Genomic DNA, 21,149 nt, shown 5'->3' on the forward strand with positions numbered 1-21,149 from the left:
CATGCGCAGGGGCGCGCGGCCGGGTTAGCGCTCCGGATGGTGCGCATGCGCAGGGCGCGCTTCCCGCCGGCGGCGGCGGCGGCACTTCCGGGCGGGCAGGTAGGGATGGGATGGGATGGGATGGGATGGGATGGGAAGGGAAGGGAAGGGAAGGAAGGGAAGGGAAGGGAAGGGAAGGGAAGGGAAGGGAAGGGAAGGGAAGGGAAGGGAAGGGAAGGGAAGGAAGGGAAGGGAAGGGAAGGGAAGGGAAGGGAAAGGAAAGGAAGGGAAATGGAGCGGGACGTGGTGAAGCGAGAAGGGACGGAATTAAGCGGGACAGGACGGGACAGTGCGGAGAGGGACGGGATAGGGCGGGACGGGGCGGAGCAGGGCGCGGCTGAGGAGCTGCCCGGCCCCGCGGGTCGCTCCGAGGGAGCCGTCGCCGGTGCCCGGGGGCCGTGCCCGGGGATGGGGATCCCCCCGCGCCCACGGGACGGGCTGTCCAGCTGAGCCAGCCCAGCTCCCGCAGCTTTTCCTCAGTCCCTACACCCCTGACCCCCAGGCACTTCAGCAGCCCACGGGAAATCCCAGTAGGATCAGGGTCCCAAGTGCTTGGGGAACCTGGGCCTTTAAAGATATTTAAGCTTGGACTGGGCTAAGCCATGCAGAGCCTGTCCTAATATCAGTAAGTTTTGAGTGGAGAGCTGGACCAAGGCTTGCAGGGATCCATGCTCTTGGCAAAACAAAAGTGTGTCCGTGTGCTTGATACGATCTGTGCAGGGTGTCACATTAAACTCCTTTTTTGCTTCCACGATTCCTGACTCGGGGTCTTACTTGTGATTTACAGAATCACAGACTATTCTGAGTTGGACGGGACCCACGGGGAGCATCGAGTCCAACTCCTAAGTGAATGGCCCGTTCCGGGATTGACCCCACAACCTGGTTGTTTTTAGCACCAGGCTCTGACCACCTGAGCTCATCCCCGGGTTTTGTGTCAGTATTAAAGTTATTTAAACACTCTGCAGGATTGGAGTGAAGTTAGCAAAGTGGGCAGTGGAATAGGAAAACCCCTAAACTTGGGAAAAACTGCTTTCCAGTGACTTCAGAAGCAGCAGCAGCAGGGTCAGCCTGTCAGGACACAAACCAGTGCTTCCTGCGTTCTTTCCAAGGTGGAGAAATCTCCCTGGCGGGGATGTCCTCCCTCGGAGCAGCAGGATAACCCCTCGTTGCCGTGTCCCCAGGGCTGGTGGCCCGAGCTGGGAGCATGAGCGAGTTCCGCATCCACCACGACGTGAACGAGCTGCTGAGCCTGCTGCGGGTGCACGGCGGGGAGGGCGCCGAGGTCTACATCGAGCTGCTGCAGAAGAACCGCACGCCCTACGTCACCACCACCGTCTCTGCACACAGCGCCAAGGTTTGTTCCCGGCTGTTCTGGGAATAACATCCCGTCCTGTTGGTGTCGGTGGAGTAAAAAAGAAGGGAAGAGGAAGGGGTGATCGGATTTGGAATCGCGGTGCTGGGTGTGGGGTGGGCGGCCTGGGAGGGAAAAGGTGGGATCCTTGAGTGTTGGTGGGAGGACTGTTAGGACTGGGGTGGGGGCAAGTTCAAAGCAGGAGGTTATTTTGTGGGATATTGGGAAGGACTTGTTCCCTGGGAGGGCGGGCAGGCCCTGGCACAGGGTGCCCAGAGCAGCTGGGGCTGCCCCTGGATCCCTGGCAGTGTCCAAGGCCAGGTTGGACATTGGGGCTTGGAGCCACCTGGGATGGTGGAAGGTGTCCCTACCCATGGCAGGGGGTGGAACCTTGAAGGTTCCTTCCCACCCAAACCATTCTGTGATTCCATGATGAAATGAAAATTGTATAAAATGCAATTCCATGAGTAGCACCTGACTTTTTTCTTCTGAATACCACCCAAATATTAGGGATTAAAGCCTGGCACTCATGACCAGACATACTGTTTTGGCCATAAAAGTGCTTTTTATTTTCATTTTTAAAAGCAATCCACTTAAGAGTCAAGCTCTAAGTGCTAGGAAGTTTCTAACTCTGTCTGAACTTCACATCTTTGTAGCCTGAGCTGCACGCTTGCTCTAATTCCATTTAATTTTAATTGTAACTCCATGTAATATTAATGTGGTGTTTTACAGGTGAAAATAGCAGAGTTTTCTCGAACTCCTGAAGATTTTTTAAAGAAGTACGATGAGCTGAAGTCTAAAAACACCAGACATCTGGATTCTTTAGTTTATCTGCTGTCCAAACTCACCGAAGACAAAGAGGTTGGTTCCTCCTTTAGAGCTGCATGTTGAAGAGTAGCAACAGTGCAATGGTTTCAAGCACAGCTGATGGTAAAGTTCAGTGAAATCTGTAGAATAATCAACAGATAACCAGTTGTAGCTTTTCCTGAGTTATTAAAGCCCCACTGAGAGTTACGCTCCTCTTGATGTGATTCACTAAGACACGGAAAACTGGGACAGAGAGATCTGTGGTTAGATTCAGCACAACCAGGGCATGCTTATGTGTTTTTTGCTTTAGATTGTGCTGCCCATCATTCACAAAATCTCTTCTTCTTTTTGTCTATGTACAGACACTCCACTACCTGCAACAAAATGCTAAAGAAAGGGCAGAACTCGCAGCAAATGCAGCCACCAGCAGCAGCACGAATTTTTCCATCCCCACATCCACTTCCAAGATGTCTCTGCAGGAGCTAGAGGAGCTGCGCAAGCAGCTGGGCAGTGTCACAGCCAACTCCAGTGCACAGCAGGTACAAAGCCCTTCCCAAGCTCTGGGCACTAAATCTTCCCTTTCTGTTAGTCAGATTATATTAAATCTGGGTGCTGTTCTTAGAAAAAGTGCCCTTTTTCTATTCCAGTCAGTTAAGGTTAAATTCTTTGAGGTTATTCTAAGGTTAAATTCACAGTTAAATTCTTCCCTGTGAGGTCCTGGCACAGGGTGCCCAGAGCAGCTGTGGCTGCCCCTGGATCCCTGGAAATGTCCAAGGCCAGGTTGGACACTGGGGATTGGAGCAGCCTGGGATAGTGAGATGAGCTCAAAATCCCTTCCAAACCAAACCATTCTGTGATTCTGAGGTTGAGTCAAGTTTAGGCCTTGACAGCTCTAAATGCTGGGGGCTAATGGAATTTCATTTCCCCTTTCAGCTTTAAGCTGTGCTGACATTCCTTGTCTGCCTGTGGCAGTGCTTGCCCAGGAGCTCAGCAGCCTTGTGATGTGTTCCCATCCTTCCTGGGAGCTCTGCTCCTGGATAATGGGCTGCAGCCCCTCACCTCGTCCTTCGTCAAGTGAACACAGCCATTCCCCCTACTCAGCTATTTCAGCTCCTGAAGTACATCCTGCAAAGCAATCCCAAAGACAGAAAGGAAAAGGAAAACCAGCTGGAGACACAGGCTTAGAAAACAGTTCAGCATTTCGTTAGCAGCAGTAGGTTGTGAGGTCAGAGTGCAAAGGGGCAATTTACTACTTAAACCCCAAATTCTGTTGCCTGTAATTATTTGTGTAAAAACACTGTACTGTGGTGGCTTGGCCTGGCAAACAGGACAGGGAGGGGAAAATTTTGGTGGAAAACTCATGGGTCAAGATAAGGACATTTTGGCTGCAGACGGCAAGGGGCAGCAGTGTATGGAGAGTTCTTTGGACAGAGGGGAATGAGGAGAAGATGCTCAGGGGTCCACAGTGCCTTCTGATGTCTGGTCAGCAAAATTTAATAGGGGACAAACCTCAGTTCGCTTGAGGCCCTTGATGGCAAGAGGGGTGGACCTCCCATGCCCCATGCTTTGGGACACCTCACGGGTCTCTGGGCTTGAAGGGTCCTACGTGAATGTGGTGATGGAGAACTCAAATCCTAAACAAAGGGTCCAACCCCCTCACCCTGTCAGCAGTGCTGAGACCAGCCTTGTCCCACATACACTGAAATACTGCACAGACACTGGGCCTGACTCATCCAGATCCTTCACAGATGATCTGAGTCAAGTGGGTGATTTAGATCATGATGGGAAGATGAATTTCCAGTGAAGACAACTGATCTTCTTACCAGGATTTATGTGTGAACTTGCTAAAAGAGGAAAGACCTGGAAGTGCCGCTCTCTGGGATGTGCAATTCACAGCCAGAGGGTTTGAAATGGCATCACAAGCCAAGATTTGTGCTTTCCTGCTGCTCCATTTGTACTTTCTTCAGACTTCAAGAGGTGAAACTGTGTTAAGAGGGCTTCATGGGCTGGGGCTCGGGGCTGTTGAGTCAGTAAGGGCTGGGACAGGAGAGCATTCCTGGGAAGCATTAGCTCTGCTCAGCCTCTGACACAGATCTTCTGTCTGTGAGGATCACAAGTGGAGTTGGAGGTGTTCATGGGCCTCAGAGACCAGGCCTTCCTCTCCCTCGAGGGATGTTGGTGCTGCCACTGCTCAAGATGTCAGATGCAGGTTCATCAGCATGACAGTGGCAAAGTGCCACCCTGTTCAGTTCAGGTGCCACCTGAGGGCCGTGCTTTCAGCCGTGGGAGTTTTCTCCAGGCTGTTGCTGAAGCCTGTAATGACAGTGACCCAAATTTCGAGTTGCAGAGAGGTGATTCGTGCCCCTGAGACACGTGCTTTGTCACCCGTGCCCCACGTGCTGTGCCATCTGCCCTGGGATCGCTAGGCACTGTCAGAGAGATCGTTCAGGGATTGGAGTTACTGCTTGGACCAGCTTTGGTCCAGGATTCATCGAGGTGGGGAAAGTTCCGTGTTCCCTTTCAGGTGAATGTGTCCTTTGTAGCCAAAATGTTGACTTTTTTGATCTCTGCCAGTTAACAAAGTCACACTAGAGCTGGTTGAACTGCAACAGAAGTGCCCTGCCTCTTGTCGTAGAATAAAATCAGAGAGTCATCAAGTCCAGCCTTGGATTGAGTATCACCATGCCCACTAAACCATGTCCCCAGCTGCCATTTCTGCTCATGTTTTGAACACTTCCAGAGGTGGTAACACCACCATTTCCCTGGGAAGCTTCTTCCAGTGCTTAACCACTCTCTCAACGAAGAAATTTTTCCTCCCTGCCATTTGGGAAGACCTACTGGTGGGTGCCCTTCTCCTGGCTGCCCTTCTCCCAAGCAGAACATGTTCATACAGCCAGCTGAGGTTTGCAGTTTCGTGTGGGGTTTGGCCATCCTTTGAATTGCTGGCAGCTTGCTTGGTGCTTCCTATTTCTCCATCTGAGAGTCCCAGTTCTGGTGGGGGAGCAGAGGAAATCGAGGTCCTTTTAGCAGATCGCCCACGCATGATGTAAATAAGAAAGTAAAATGAGCCTGTGCATATCCCTTTTCACACACACACATCTGTGGAGTTTCAGAAATGGCCTTCACCAGCCCTGTGTTTGTGCACAGGGGCTCCAAATGTTCATGTAGGTTGTGCATCTCACAAGCCTCCCCAGCTGATGACTGATCTTGCACTCCATTTATTTTAGTGTCAGAGCTGGGGGTGGAAAGTCTTTCAGTCTTCAAGAGCTCGCTTCCTTCGCCAACTCCCACTCAGAGCAAAAAACTCCATCATTCTCCAGCTCTCTGTGGGTGGATTTGTCTGGGTTGCATTTGGCATTGAGTTCAGAGGCGTTCAGTGCCCCTGGAATAGGATGTTTGTGCTTCTGGAAGGAGTTTGCTGCTTTCATGTGGTGCTCTCTCCAAACCAGCAACCACTGCCTGGTGGTTGTGCATGTCCCCATTCTGCTCCCCTTCGTGTGCCCCAGCACCCAGACCAGCGTGGAGGGATGCAGAAAGGCATTATTTGATGTACCCCCACGTAAAAAGGCCAAATGTATTAAAAAAAGATGCATTTTTTGCGGCAGTGGGGCAAACAGACTAGGTGGTACAGGGAAATTAAACCCCACACCATGCTGCTGAAATACCAGCTATTCTACTTTCTGTTCTCAAGTCCATCGATGGGTTTGCAGTCGATTTCTCCTTGAAATTAAACATTTCTTGGACTTCTGAAAGTCTCCTGTTTTTTTCCTTTCTTTCCCTCTCTCGCTTTTTCCAACAGCCTCTTGAGCTTACACGAAAAATCCTCCGGGATAAGCAGAACAAGAAGAATTCTGGCCAGCCCATTCCAGTATTCCCATCCTGGGTGTATGAGAGACCTGCACTTATTGGGGATTTCTTAATTGGCACCAGTCTAAGCACTGACACAACAGTACCAATAGGTACGTGAAACACAGGGAAAATTGCATTAATTTGTAGTGTTTTGTTCTCGTTCAGAAATGCTGTTCAGGTGTTCCCACTCAGCAAAACTTGGTTCTTGGCACTTTTTTTCTTTGTGACTGTATTTGAGCTGTTTTCTGGGTATTTGAATATGTTGGTGGCGAGGAGGTTGGGGAAATTGTTGGAACTAGCTGGGCCCTTTTGGGTGGAAGGATCAGCAGCAGGAGCTGTGGCTGATGTTCTCTTGGCCGCAGGTGTTGGGTGTCTGCTCCTGTGTGCTGGATTGGGGTGTAAATGAGCAAAGGGTTCTGTTCTCCAGGACAGCGAGGTGGGAGACTGAAACGGGTGGATGATGGCATGTTGTGGCCTTTTTCTGTCTCCTCTCTGGAAACAGGCACTTTGCCGTTGGCCTCGCAGGAGTCCGTGATTGTGGAGGACTTGCTGTACGTTCTCATCGGTGTGGATGGAAGGTACATCACAGCACAGGCCCTCGTGGGCAGGCAGAACCGAGCCTTTTCACTCGATCCAAACCTGGACTTGTCCATCAAGGAGCTGGTGACCAGGATTCTTCCTGTGGCAGCAAGTTACTCTGCTGTCACCAGGTACCGAGTTGGCTTTGGTCAGGGGAGGAGGCTCTGCTGTGAGAAGAGAGAACCTGCCAATGTGCAGGTGTTAACTTCTGTGCTTAATTCAAACTGTGAGGCTATAAAAGGAGTGACAATTTATTTGGGTCAGTTTTAGCTACGTTTCCTTTGCTGGGTTTTTCCTTTGTGCTGCCAGTTCACTTTTACATTCACACACCTTTGTTTTTTCCAGTCTTGGCCTTGGTAACTTCAGGTAAAACGCAGTTAGGATATATCTGCCTGTTCTGCCCTCTCTTCCCACTCTGCTGTGAATTTCTCCATGCTTCCTGCTTTTTGCTCCCCTCTGGGCATCCAGGACTGAGAGAACCTTTGTGTGCTGGTTCTCACTTTCTACATGGTGGTTTTGCTAATGATTTTAGTTCCTTTGCAGTTGGAGAGGAAACATCGTCCCACAGCTTTCCCTACTAGGAAATGTGGGATGGGAAACACGGAGAGGGACCAGTGTGCTTTCCAGGGACCTACTGGTGTGCCTGCACAGTGTCCTAAAGGCAGAAATTCCTGTAAATTAGACAAGTTGCCTTGCCTGAAAGAGTTTCCATTTTGCTTTTTACAGGTTTATAGAGGAGAAGTCTTCCTTCGAGTATGGACAGGTAAATCATGCTCTGGCTGCTGCCATGCGGACTCTAATCAAGGAATACATGATATTAATTACCCAGCTGGAGCATCTTCAGAGGCAGGGACTCCTGTCCCTGCAGAAACTGTGGTTTTACATCCAGCCCACAATGAGGACCCTGGAGATTCTGGCTTCCCTGGGTAAATTTCCAAAACACAGTCGTTACATTTTGACAGCTTGTGAGAACTGTGCAGGGTAGCCAGCCAGGCAGGGCGTGTCTCATTTTGATTTTCTGTTTTATTGAAGAAGAAAGCCCGGGGGAATTGTACTTGTGAGGGCATTGCACTTCTCCTGGAGAACAGCGTTCAGTCTCTAGGGCTGGATGTGCCTCTGGAGCTGTCAGGAGGCACCTCTGTGCCCTTTGCCCTCACAGCCCTTGCCCTTCCCATCAGTTGTATCCACCAGTGCTGCCTCTCCTCAGCTCCTTCCCAATCTCCTCTCCAGCTCTGTGTGGATGTATAACCAGAAGGAATCCTGGGAAGCTCCTAGTCCAGCCCCTTGCTTACAGCTACAGCAGGTTGCCCAGGGGGCCACATCCAGTCTGGGGACCCTTTGGGGTTTTGTTTCAGGACTTTTGAGGATGTGAGTGTCTTATATCGGTATTTTTAAATTCCAGCTACTTCTGTGGATAAGGGTGAGTGCATGGGAGGATCAACCCTGAGCTTGCTCCATGACAAGACTTTCAATTACACGGGGGACAGCCAGGCCCAGGAGTTGTGCCTGTATTTAACCAAGGCAGCCAGCGTGCCTTACTTTGAAATCCTGGAAAAGTGGATCTATAGAGGCATCATTAATGATCCATACAGGTAAAGAACAGTTAAGCAATGAAAATGAATTGCAAAACTTCAGAAATACTGATCTGCTCTGTCAAGTCTGCATTGCCTGGGGGCCTGAAACAGCCCTCCCAGAAGTGTTTTGGCTTTTGTAGAGCCATTTGAAGCGTTCTGCTGTATTTGATAGTTTATGCAGCATTTCTATTTCCCACATTTTCAGCATCCTAAGGCAGGGACAAAGCTGAAGATAAAATATCTGAAATCAATGCCTTTGTGCTGGTGGGAAGGTGGACAAAGGCCAGTTTCCTCACCCCTGCACTGACAAACAGATAATGTTTAGCCTTGGTTTATGAACCCTGCAAAACTGCGTTCCTCATTGCAGATCACCAGAGACACTGCATAGTGCTTCTCCTCTTGCTTCACATACAGACTAACTTCAGTTCTTGCTTGGATGTGTCCTCATGAGACCTTCTGTCTGATAGATCACATTACCAGTTTGCAGGTCAAAAAAAGTAATGCTCATTGTACCACTCCCTGCCCCTAAACATCTGCTTTAACTGTTCAGTGAGTTCATGGTGGAGGAGCACGAGCTGCAGAAGGAGAAGATTCAGGAGGACTATAATGACAAGTACTGGGATCAGAGATACACTGTTGTTCAGCAACAGATTCCCTCCTTCCTGCAGAAAATGGCTGACAAAATCCTGAGCACAGGTGGGTGCTTCTGGTGTGAGAGGAACTTTGAGACAAGCATTGCCCTCCCTTGCGCAAAGAGAAAGGAGATGTCACCGTGCCTTGCCACTTTACGAGGTTGTCCTGCTGAATCGGGAGCAACAGGAGAGTCAGATGTGAAAAAAACCCCAAATCCCATAAATCCAATAACACATGGGAAGGAGCAGCAAGGGCAGCTGTCTGTCTCACTGCTGTTCTGTGGGTAGGTTTTCTAGCTGGATGGAGCTGGGCAGCTGAGGTTTGACCATCTGAGTGTTAATTTGGGGGGTTAAATGAATCGTTCAACCTCTCATCCTTGTACAAAACCCTCCAAAAGTGACGTGTGGAGCAGATCTGCAGTGCTTCAGGCCACCCGCAGAGATCTTCTGTCACCACTGGGAAGCAAAACTATTCCTGAATCTCCTTAAATGTGATACCAGGTGCCTAATTTAAAATTCTGTATCATCTTTTGAAAGGTGCCTCAATCCTTTCCAGCTTTCAGCACAACGTAGTGTAAACATTTCTCATCATGCCTTCCACTTGAAGGGAGTGGTGTGGAAGTTTCCCTGTTGGCTGTACAGCAGGTATGAATATGGATCATTCTTTTTATTTTCAGGGAAATACTTAAATGTTGTGCGGGAATGTGGACGAGATGTCACCTGCCCTGTGGCCAAAGAGGTCATCTACACTTTAAAAGAGAGAGCCTATGTGGAACAAATAGAAAAAGCATATAACTATGCCAGCAAAGTTCTTCTGGACTTCCTGATGGAGGAGAAAGAGCTGGTGGCTCACCTAAGGTTTGATTTATTTTACTTAATGCATGATAAATAGATTGGTTCTGCTAGTTAGCTCTGTTCTCTTGGGATATTACCAAGGTGTTCTCTCTATTTCCATTTAGAAAGGTTGACCTGAAAAATAAGATTTGGGGTTTTTTCCCTGAAGAGGGTGGGGGGGGAAAGAAAAGTCTAAAATGATAGAAATGTTGAGTGGGAAAGATGTCTGGGGGTCTCTGGTCCAACTTCCTTGGAAGGCTGTTGCTAAAACTAGGTCAGGGCTTTGTCTAGCCCAGTCAGATCAGGAGTCTGCAGCCACACTGCGTTAGGGCTGTGCTGTTCCTCTTTTTGCTCCAAAGCCTGCAGTTACCACGTGTGATCTCTGGGCAGGCACTTGGGGAATCCTCAGGCTCACCTCGGGCTCCTTCCAAGCTCTGTTCCCTCTGCAGGTAACTCTCCCTGGTGCCAGGTGAAGATCAAGGTTTGTGTATCCTGTTGCAGCAGAAGTCTGCCGGACTTACAAAAATCAGCACAGATGTTTGTTCAGTGAGAGGAGTCCAGGATTCTGCTCAGAACTGGCCGCTACCCCTGGGCTGGGAGTTGTTCAGGACAGCAGCAGGAGCCTGCACCCCACACACCTAAGGGGGTTTTTTTTTTTGCATTTTTCTAGGCAAAAAAAAGAACAGCAGCAGCCCTGATCTGACTGCACAGAAGCGTCCTGACTGAGGGGGTAGGGAGGAGGAGACATCCGTAAAAGACTAGTCCAAACCGGTTATTTATGGCTGTCTGCTCTCCAGGAGGAGAAGCATTTTGTGATCAAACCCCACAGGCTCATTGAATTGATTGCCTTTGTTCCTTCAGGTTTTGATATGGATTAACCTGGGCTTTAAGGAAAGTAATCAATTGTCCCTTCGTTTCCTTGGGCAGGTCTATAAAACACTATTTCCTGATGGATCAAGGGGACTTCTTTGTTCACTTCATGGATCTGACGGAGGAGGAACTTAAGAAGCCTGTAGATGACATCGTAACGACGAGGCTGGAGGCTCTGCTGGAATTAGCCCTGAGAATGAGCACAGCCAACACTGATCCTTTCAAGGATGATTTAAAGGTGAGAATGGGTGGAAGCAGAAGATAATTGACTTTGAGCAGAAGGCCTACCATGGTTTGGGGAGATCTGTGTGCCGGAGAGAACGTGCTGCTTCCTAGGTTGCTCTGATGACTGGAGGCTGACTCTGACCGTGGGCACCTTGCCTGTTGTTCCACAGTAGCTGTGGGTATCCTGTGGGTTCATTTCTTTCCTGCTCTTCCTTCACAGATCGACTTGATGCCCCATGACCTCATCACGCAGCTCCTGAGAGTATTGGCCATAGAAACAAAGCAGGAGAAGGCCATCATCAGTGCAGACCCCACAGAGCTCACCCTCAGCGGCCTGGAGGCCTTTTCCTTCGACTACATTGTGAAGTGGCCTCTGTCCCTCATCATCAACAGGTGAGGCGTCAGTCCACTGAAGGAAAAACAGGCAGGTACTCTCACAAGAGGTTTTCCATGCAAAAATCAAACATTCCTCAAACCTGGAGAGCAGAAAAAAATGCACTTGCTGAGGTTGCAGACTCAGAGGACACGGGCTGTTGCTACTCTAACAGGCTATTTTGCATTTAACTGCCTTGTGAGGGACTGAATGGTTCATTTTTCTGCAGGCATTTGCCTCTTGTTTCCCTGGAGAAACACTGCTGTGAGCCACAAGCAAATGGGACAAGCAGCACTGCATGAGCAGAGGGGCAGATTTCAAATTGCTAAATGCCAGCAATTAATTACTCCCTTAATTTCCCCTCTAAAAACTCCGTTGAATCGGTGAGACTTTCCTAACGACGCGACGCTTTGGGAATTTTGTCTCTTCCTTCCCAACAGAGCGTGTTAGCTCTGCTGGTAGCTATGGAAGTGAAAATAGGATTTGGTAAGGTTTCCTGAACTGTATCGACTGGAGCTCTGCAGACACCTACGCCGAAGTGTCTGAGCACAGACCTGAATCCAGTCCCAGAGCTATAAATACGCAGCCCCATCTGCTTGTGGCAGTGCATTGCTGGTGGGGTAATGCTGCCTGTAGCTTGGTGACAGCTTTTTCTCCCCTTTTTTGGAAAATCTTGGTAAATTCTTGGGCAAATTCTAAAATCTTGGTGAATTCTTGGGTGACCATCACAGCCTTAGTGCAGTGGGTACAAGACCACAGGCTTTGACCCCCAGCCCCTGTGTGAGTGACCCCTGCACAGAGCTCGAGGGAATTAAGGGGGCTGGTGATGCACCCACTGGCAGGAAGTACGGAGGAGGGTCTCCTTGGAGAGGAATTCTTTGGGATGGTTGCAAATGTGACTCTCCTGCCTCGGTTCAGCGCAGATCTGCATGTGTCTGAAGGCGTGGGGAACATATTGTGTAAAGTCTCTTTACCTCTGAGCAGCCTCAACCTTCACAGCTTAGTCTGTCAATCAGAACAGGCCTTCATCTGGATGGGCTTCTCCTTTCTTTCCAGGAAAGCACTGACAAGGTACCAGATGCTTTTCAGACACATGTTCTACTGCAAGCACGTGGAAAGGCAGCTGTGCAACGTTTGGATCAGCAATAAGACAGCCAAGCAGTTCTCCCTGCATTCAGCTAAGTGGTACAGCCTTTTTTTTTTTTTCTCTTTCAGTTTTGGGTCTCCTCCTTGCTAATCAGATACCTCATGACATGGCTCAGACAATACTGAGGTGGAAAAGATCCTTAAAAATGTCTTACAGGCTCAGGGAGGTCAATTTGTAACATTTTAGGTTTGCTTGTAAAGTTGCTTTAGTGTTTAATATAAAAATTTTCGTTTTATATAAGCAAATATTTAAAGTCTATGACAGGTTCAAAACTCTGACTCTACGAATGGAGGGAAAGCAATGGAAAATAATCAGAGATGGTTTGCAGTGACTTTCCAATCCCTCTCACACTGCAGCAAGGAATTTGCTAGGACAGAAATATTTAGCTCTGCTTGGCTGTGCAAGCCTGGTGATAGTTCTCCGTGGCATTTGCTAGCTCTGAGCTGTGTGGGTGTGATTTCTCCCCTAGGTTTGCTGGTGCTTTCACACTGCGGCAGCGGATGCTGAATTTTGTGCAGAATATCCAGTATTATATGATGTTTGAAGTGATGGAGCCAACATGGCACATTCTGGAGAAGAACCTGAAGCTGGTGAGTGAAGTTGGAAGGAAAGTCTTAACAAATGTAATATAGCGGAAAAAAACACCCATTTCCAGTGGCTGCAGGTGTCTGTTGATTTTGTGGGAGGCATTTAAATATCTGGGAGCTGCTGTTCCTGCCACGTTGCAGAGTGCTGCTGTTCTGCATCACCTTTCTGCCTGATTAGCCCTACATCCCTTTCCTGTGCTGCATCCCCCTGTCTCTGCCCAGCTCACACCCTGTTATGTAAAGGCAGGTTCTGCTCGACGTTCCTGTACACAGGAGAAAGAGAGCTGTGGAAAAGGAAGGTGGATGCAGAGTGCAAAGGCCATAAACCAGTCCAGGCATCTCCAGCTGAATCCTTGGCTGACTTACAGTGCTCTTAGAAGTGGAGTCTGTGCTCTTCCTTCCATGCAACTGCCAAGGACTGACATGCTGGGAATGTTTGGTGTAAAGCATGGCCTTCCTTCATATTACTATTATTATTATTATTATTATTATTATTACTATTATTCCCTCTGGTAGTCACCCTGCGATCAGACAGTTCTGGGTTGCACATCTTTTTCCTCTTACACCCTGAAAAACATTCATCTGAGCTACCAAACAGCCCAACACCCCTGCAATCAGCTCTTGGCAGCTTCAGTGTCAGCTGATCCTACCTTAGTTCTTACTGTGCCCTGAGGAGTTGTTTTGGGGTCAGCTAACCAACATTTTTTGATGCCCTGTCATCCTCTTTCCTGGAGAATTCACAGGAGGGAGCAGGTCTAGCATTGTGAGCATCTCTGCATGTTCTTGGCAAGAACTTCTGAATGAGAAGAGTTCATATGTCAAGCTCCTGGGTAATCTGGGAGTTGTACTTACTTCTTAATTCTGTTGCAAGTTTAGGTTTGCAAAATATAACACTCAGTTTACTTTACTTGCATGGAGGCAGTTGTTGAAGTTATCCTGTCCCTGTTTTTCCCTTTCATTTGTATTTTAGGAGGGAAAAGGATGATCCTCACTGGTTTCATGTAATGCCTTATGGTGCATTTGATTTGTCATACTTCTCTCTTGTGCATTTTCACTTGAATATTCAAGGCACTCTCTTCCTAAAATTATAACTGTGGTCTTCATCTTCACAACATCATTGTCTTCATCAACACAACTTCATCATCATCCTCATGGCATTAGAAAGCTGCATTTATCCCTGTTCTGCAGTAGCTTGAAGGGATATGGGAGGGGTTTCCTGCACGGGTCCTGCTGGAGCAGTGTGGATGCCGTGGCAGTTTTAGTCCTGTGGTTCTTTCCTAGGCTTGACTTGAGTTCCGAGCTTCAGCACGTCCCGTAAGTGTACAGAGCGAGAGGGAGTTTGAATCTGTCGTTTAAAACTCAAGACTGGAGCAGCCTCTTGAAGTAGCAGAGATGAACAAAAAATCCTTACAGAATCCTTGCAACACTGCATGTCCCAGTTCCTTATTGGCTCCTAATGTCCCAGTTCCTTATTGGCTCCTAAAGCATATTTCTGAACAACTGTATGTTTTGATGATAAGTTTATTGACATTTAAGATTCTTTGATTTGTTTTTTCCCTTTTCTTCTTGTTTTCGCTGACTTTACTGAGCTTGTGAAGGTGGGAGCAGCCATGGCAAGCAGATTTGAAAACAAAGGAAATGCAAATTCATGAAGCAGAGAACTCCATCCTTTCCAGGGGAGGGTTTGGGTGACTAAAGCAAGCACGATTTGTGAGGATGTGATGTCAGGTTTGAAGCCTGTGGGGGGCAGTTGAAGGCAGTAATGCAGATGCAGTCTCCATCTCAGGATGTTTCTGGGAGGTACATGAGGAGTTTCTTGCTCTGAGGGGTCCCTGTCAGAGGCAGGGGGCTGGGATGGAGCTTTGGGGCGGAGCAGCACAGCTGCCCTGGTTTGGTTTGTCATTGTCACAGGCATCCAACATCGACGATGTCCTGAGCCACCACACGAGCTTCCTGGACAACTGCCTCAAGGACTGCATGCTCACCAACCCGGAGCTGCTCAAGATCTTCTCCAAGCTGATGTCTGTGTGTGTCATGTTCACCAACTGCATGCAGGTGTGTGCAGCCTCCCCGTGCCACTGCCCGCCCCTTTGCCAGCCCCACACGGACGAGCCTCTGTCCCCTCTGTCAGCAGCTTTAGGGCTTGACTGTGCACATCCTCTCCCAAATGGTTTCTGTGGCTTCTTACTCTGCAAAATCCTCCTTTTTCCCTGTTGAGATCAGGTTCATGTGGACCAAATTCCCTTTCTTGAAGTTGTAGTGCTCTGTAGAGACACTCTCTTGAGGGTGAGGTGATGGGCACATTCCAGGCAGCATCAGGGAGCCCACAGCTTTTATAAAAGCCACTTTGCAGTGGGTTTAGGGAGATACGTGTATCAACACGGTGAATTCAGTCTCAGAGTTAGCTGTCCTGGGAGTTGGGGTGGGCAGAATGGGGCCTCGTGCTTTGCCACGATGGCAAGAACGGGCTGTGACCGTGTCCCCAACGCTGTGCCCCTGCCAGAGGTTCACACAGAGCATGAAGCTGGACAGCGAGATGGAGAGGCTCACCCTGGAGCATGGCACCATGCTGGGCCCGCCCACGGACGAGGAGCGTGCTGAGGAGGCTGCCAAGAAGAAGCTGACCAACAAGGTGGGACACGGGGACAGCTGGGCCTGGCTGGCACTCTGGCCAGGGTGGCCACTTGTAGATAGCCCTTCCTGGTTTCTGGAGCCCCTCTGGCCCCAAAAGCACGGACTTTGTGGAATTGTGGGCGGTGTGGAGCGCTGCTGGAGTTCTCAAAGTCTGCTTTGAAGACCCTGTCTCCCACAGCAGCACCTGCACTGGGTTTTGAGTTTCCACTTGTGTGTTCAGCTGTGCAGAGCCACATCCAGGCGTTCTGCAACACCAACACTTTCCCATTCCCAGACCTCTGGCTCTTTGTAGCCCATGGCTTTCATACCTGGGGGATCTGTCTTGTCCGTGTTTCTCTGTCTAGATGCACGTGGGATTTGCTCCGTGGTTAGCAGATCCTCCTGTCCCTCCGGAAGCCCCTCTGGCACACAGCTGCATCACCACTGCAGTCACAGTGCTCCAGAGGTCACAGCCTGTCTTAGGCAACACACGTCTTCTGCCTTTTCCTCCTGCTTGAAAATGAGCAGTGGCAGCACGTATTTGTGGATAACTCAGCTGGGATCTCCTCTGGGCGTCTCCCAGGCTGGGCACAGCAGGGCTTTTAACTACCAAGGACTTTGAAAGATGGATTTCAGAGGCTGGGCAACTGGGAAGTTTTGTGGCAGTATTTCTGGGCAGCTTGGGAATGGGGGGAATACGTGCAGCCCCTTGGCAAGTGCAGATCAGCAAACACATGGGGCCACTCTGCCTTTGTCTTGGCAGCTTTTAGCAGAGCATGCTGACAGCCTGCACCTCACATCTGGCTTTGAAGCCACCATCAACAAGTTTGACAGCAATTTCTCCACACATCTGCTGGACCTGCTGGACAAACTGAGCGTGTACAGCACCAATGACTGCGAGCACAGCATGCTCAACATCATCTACAGGTGAGCCAGGCCTTTTCTGGCTGTTAACTGCCCCTCCCGTGGGTCCCAGATTCAGCTCAGGAACTGCTGATGATCACTGAGAAATGTGTGTTTTTAGGAGCTCTCAGCAGCCTGGGATAGTGGAAGGTGTCCCTGCCCATGGCACAGGGTTGGACTGAGATGGGCCTTGAGGTCCCCTCCAGCCCAGACCATTCTGTCGTTAGACACTGCTTTGCATTTCAACCCATGGCTTTAGAAAAACCCCAAAACACTTTCCTTTGAATTATGTGACATTTGCCCATTAATATTGTCAATGTAGCATGAGTTTTCCTGGGGATTGTCTCACTGTGGAGACAGTGAATAAACCCATTTCCAAATACAGCGTAGGTATTCCAAGATGAGAAAATCACGCAAAGGTTTGATCACGAAGTGTCTATTTTAAGTTCCCATATTGGATTTATTTAAATAAGCAGCTTCTTGGAAATCAAAATTCCTTCAGAAACATGTAAAAGTCAGGTGCACAGGATAGGGGAGAGAGGGAGAGAGAGAGAGAGGAGATGGAAGTTTTGCTGCTGGGTTTATATCCTCTGTGTTGCTTTTTCAGTAAAAATAACCCCTGGAAGTTCTGTTCCCTGTCCATCTGCACTGGATATCTTTTATGGCTGGCTGATAACCCTCCCAGCTCTGTTGAGACGTGCTACACCTGAAAGCAGAGAGAGGGAAAATGTTTCACAAATGTTTCTTAAGGAGTTTGTTGTCCCCTCCTGGTGCCTTTTCTGACAGCATCTGACAGGGCTGTCAGGACTCCTGGTGCTTTGCAAACTCTGTTAGGTGAGGTATTCCCATTGGAGACTGCACTTCCAGCTGTCCTTTTCTTCTGGGAACTTCCTGTGCAGCTACTGCCACATGTTTGCACAGCCCCTGAGTCCCTGAAATGGGAATGTAGGTGAGGAACCCTTCTCCACAGCCCTAAGAACTCCGGTTTGCTCCATCTCTGAAGTGACCAGAGTCAGAGGTCTCCTCCTCATCTTGAAAATTCTCCAAAAACCTGGTTTTATGGCTGTGAGTGCAGGCCCCAGCTGTACAACTGATTGCTGTTCCTTTCAGGACTAACCAGGACAGCCAAGTCTATACAGATCCTTTTAGGAAAGGCTGGTGTGACTTCTCAACATTTTATGCCACCCTTCATCTGCCTGGGCATCCCAGGCAGGATCCATCTGTAGGAAAAGGCTGGCAGGATTAAGCTCTCGCTCTTCCCTGGCTGCCACCACTCCTGGGTGTCACAGGAGCATCCAGACTCAGGATAGATTCAGGGAGTGGGGCCACAAGCAGTTGAGTCCCTCAGGCAGGAGCATTTACTGCTCCCCAGTGCTCCAGCTCTGCCTTCTTTACCCAGCACTTACATTTTTACCACCTCCAGTACCAGTTCTGACAGAGGGGCTTGTTCATGGTGCTCCAGCCAGGAGACCTTGATGGCAGCTCAATCCATGATGCCAGGGCACACAGGGCATGGCCAACACAGTGCTGAAGACCAAACTACCTGCTCTTGTCATGGTGTGAAGGTCTCACACGTGCCAGGACAGCGGGACAAGCTGGTGCTGCAGCCGCAGCCTGGCCGTGCGTCCTGCCCACGGTGCCACGGCCAGGAGCTGTCCATCAGTGCCACAGCCCACACTGGGGCGTCAGCTGGGGCCAGCAGGTGACTCCTGAGCTGTGAGACCTCTGCAGCTGGCTCTTCCAAATATAGAGAGGTTGGGTTTTGCAACCAGCACTTCCTGCCTCAGGGGAAAGGAGAAGTGTGATGATGCAGTGCTTCTGTCCATGGCTCATGCTGAGGACAGTGACCTCAGCTGCAGCCACAGGCTCAGAGGAGGGCCCGGGTCCTTTGCCCTCCCTTATTTCCATGCCCCAGTCCTTATGCCACCTGGACTGTCATCACTATCAGGTCCCCCCCCTAGTTTGGACTCTGGTACCACCTGAATCCTTCACCAAGACATTGCTGGACCTTTCCTGTCAACCCAGATGTTTCCATTTCCTTAGCAGAAACCCTGGATGTTAACAGCCCCTGGGACCTGCCTGTCCAATCCCATAGGCTGCTCAGGGGTGATTTAAAGGGTGGGAGCCCCACGGTGAATGCCCAGAGGTGACATTTAGCTCCCATTCAGTTGGCTCAAGGCCTGGGCTCTATGGCAACAGGAACCCGAGAAGCAGAGTGGAGGCAGTTGCCATCTGAAATAACATATTTGACAGAGAGAGTTTATAAGGAAGAGTTTATAAGACATATCACTCTTTTCTTCCAATTTATAACCTTTTTATAACAACAGGAATCATCAACACGTCAGATAAATAGCAAAATGGCCCTTTTTTTCACATTGTGCTACTTGCTCATCATTTATTTGATCCTGGTTTATTCATTTTGTAGTACTGAGTAACTGAGGCACAACCATTTTATTTGTGGCACCAAACAATAGGAGATGGAGATCCAGAGGGTTTCCTTCAGAGCTCACAGGTGACAGATCTCTGTTGTGCCCAAGTCCTGCTCAGGTGTGTCATAGAATAGAATCAGAGAATGTCCTGAGCTGGAAGGGTCCCACAGGGATCACCCAGCCCAGCCCCCGGCCCTGCCCAGACCCCCCAACAACCCCAGCCTGGGCATCCCTGGCAGCGCTGTCCAAACGCTCCTGGAGCTCTGGCAGCCTCGGGGCCGTGCCCATTCCCTGGGGAGCCTGGGCAGTGCCCAGCACCCTCTGGGGGAAGCACCTTTCCCTCATCTCCAGCCTGAGCCTGCCCTGGCCCAGCTCCAGCCACTCTTGGGAGTGCTGACAGAGGGTTGGCAACTGCAGGAACTCTTCAGTCGCTCCTTCACATCCCAGGAGTGAAAAGCAGAAGTACAGCAGGGCGAGGCTTTGTCAGAAGGGTTAGTTAAGTCCACATCGTTAGTAATCTTATACATCAGTGTGGTTATCAGGCATCCTTCCTTTACCAGCCTGGAGGAAACTGAGCTCAGAGTAGGTCACCAGGACATGTGAAGTGATGCAACCCCCACTGAATCCAGCCACAAAGCAAGAAACTGCCATATAAGCACATGCTGAGGAAGCACCACACAAATTGTGAAAAAATGGTTATCACAGATCACTTAAACCTAAAAGCGGCTGAAAGGGAAGCCAAGCAAAATCTGCAACTCACTGAGCTGGGAAAGAAGCAGCTTTAGAAATGGAACAGGTCCTCAAAGCAACGAGTCCTGGCCTTGTGTTTGAATCAAAAGTTGGTCAACACTCTCAGCTCAGTGTCAGGTTTCCCTGGTACAACTCCTAGAGGACGAAAGCAATGTAAAGCTTTTCAACCAGGAGAGAGCAACAGATAAATTCCATCTGTCGAGGCTCTGTTTTCTGCAGGCACCAAAAAATGTCAAGGAACAATTTGTTGCCATTTGTGTGAGGTTGTTAAGCAACATGAAACTCAAATATTGTGCCCATTCAGTTGGTACTGGAGCAGCCTAATTTGAGAAAGGGAGAGAGTAACTTCGGTGTGATTCACGGGCTCGCGTTGGCTGCTCAGTGAGCCAGGGCACACGAGTGCACGAGCCAGGGCTGCTTTGGGATCTGCCACGGGAAGGTCACAGCCGGCCTGGGGCTGGGTGGCACCATTTTGGATTATCGGGGAGGTGGGATTGTGGTATCCCTGGTGCTGCCTGCTTCGGAGAGGCTTTTCCAGGTATCACTTGTGCTTGTGGCTGGGCATCTTCCCACCAGTTGCTCGTGTTGGTGAATTGTGGATCCGTGGGAAGCATCCCGGTGTTAGCCAGCAGGTGGTGGGGATGGATATGCCAGTGTTGTGTGGTTCTGTGAGGATTTCATGTGGGAGTCAGTACCAGAGTTCAGTGCTGGTGAACTCTGGGCTGAAGGAGTGCTCGGGACTGCGGACACTGAGGAGCCCTTGTGCGCACAGGACGCCTCTGTGTGGGCTGGAGAAGAGCTGTGACCATTTGGTCCTTCCCAATGTATCTGGGACATGTTCCTGGCAGATTTCCCTGTGAAAGGTGGCATTGTGAAGGGCCTGTCAAGGCACGAGTAGGAAAAGGTGCCACCAACACCCGTGGCACAGCACAGACGTCCCAGGCCGGGCCAGAGCTTGCTGGGGGTGTCCTGGGAGAGGCTCCTGCTCACGCCTGCCCCGCCTCGGGTGTGTTTTGTCCCTCAGGCTGGACTTCAACGGGTTCTACACGGAGCGCCTGGAGCACATGTCGGCCGAGCGCAGCCAGAAGGCCCCGCCGCCGCTGCCCCGCCTGGCCGTGCCCGCCCAGTGACCGCCAGCCCTGCCCAGCCAGCCCACGGCCCGCCAGACAAACCCTGAGGGCTGGCCAGAGACACAGGGGAACGTTCGCTCTCCCGAGGTGTTTGTAATGTTTTGGGGTTTTGTTGGCGCTTGTTTGTTTGTTTTTACTGTTGTACGATGACGTGTTTGTGTGTTGTAAAATAAATTAAATAACAACAACAACAAAAATCAGGGTTATTTTGTCTGTTAACAGAACTCGGGGTGCAAATTATTGTGCAAATTATTGCCCCATCCCTGGAAGTGCCCAAGGCCAGGTTGGATGGGGCTTGGAGCAACCTAGGATAGAGGAAGGTGTCCCTTGATCTTTAAGTTCCTTTCCAACCCCAAGCCCACAGCAGAGGAGTTCCTGGGAATCTTACAGAGTTCTAAACATTGCCTGAGGCAGTTTGAGAGCAGGTGGGTAGAGGGAGGAGGAGAAATGTCTCCCG

At 49.9% G+C, this 21,149-nt stretch overlaps 1 protein-coding gene across 2 annotated transcripts; it reads left to right on the forward strand.

The window, feature by feature from the left end:
• Positions 1-17: 17 nt before the first annotated feature.
• On the forward strand, positions 18-20,858 carry TUBGCP2 (tubulin gamma complex associated protein 2). Of its 2 annotated transcripts, XM_039553818.1 has the most exons (18): positions 18-99; positions 1,149-1,393; positions 2,123-2,251; positions 2,560-2,736; positions 5,997-6,156; positions 6,549-6,756; positions 7,352-7,551; positions 8,028-8,217; positions 8,750-8,895; positions 9,509-9,689; positions 10,593-10,773; positions 10,981-11,153; positions 12,190-12,318; positions 12,750-12,870; positions 14,779-14,922; positions 15,371-15,499; positions 16,244-16,407; positions 20,587-20,692. In XM_039553818.1, exons 2-18 carry the CDS (start codon positions 1,244-1,246, stop codon positions 20,690-20,692), a joined length of 2,688 nt encoding a protein of 895 aa, XP_039409752.1. In that variant the 5' UTR covers positions 18-99; positions 1,149-1,243. The 2 variants fall into 2 exon arrangements, with proteins under 2 accessions (XP_039409752.1, XP_039409751.1); XM_039553817.1 differs by lacking the exon at positions 18-99 and having other exon boundaries at positions 402-1,393; positions 20,587-20,858.
• The last annotated feature ends 291 nt before the right edge of the window (positions 20,859-21,149 follow it).

The sequence above is a fragment of the Corvus cornix genome, chromosome 6 (assembly GCF_000738735.6).
Source record: "Corvus cornix cornix isolate S_Up_H32 chromosome 6, ASM73873v5, whole genome shotgun sequence".
Taxonomy (NCBI): domain Eukaryota; kingdom Metazoa; phylum Chordata; class Aves; order Passeriformes; family Corvidae; genus Corvus; species Corvus cornix.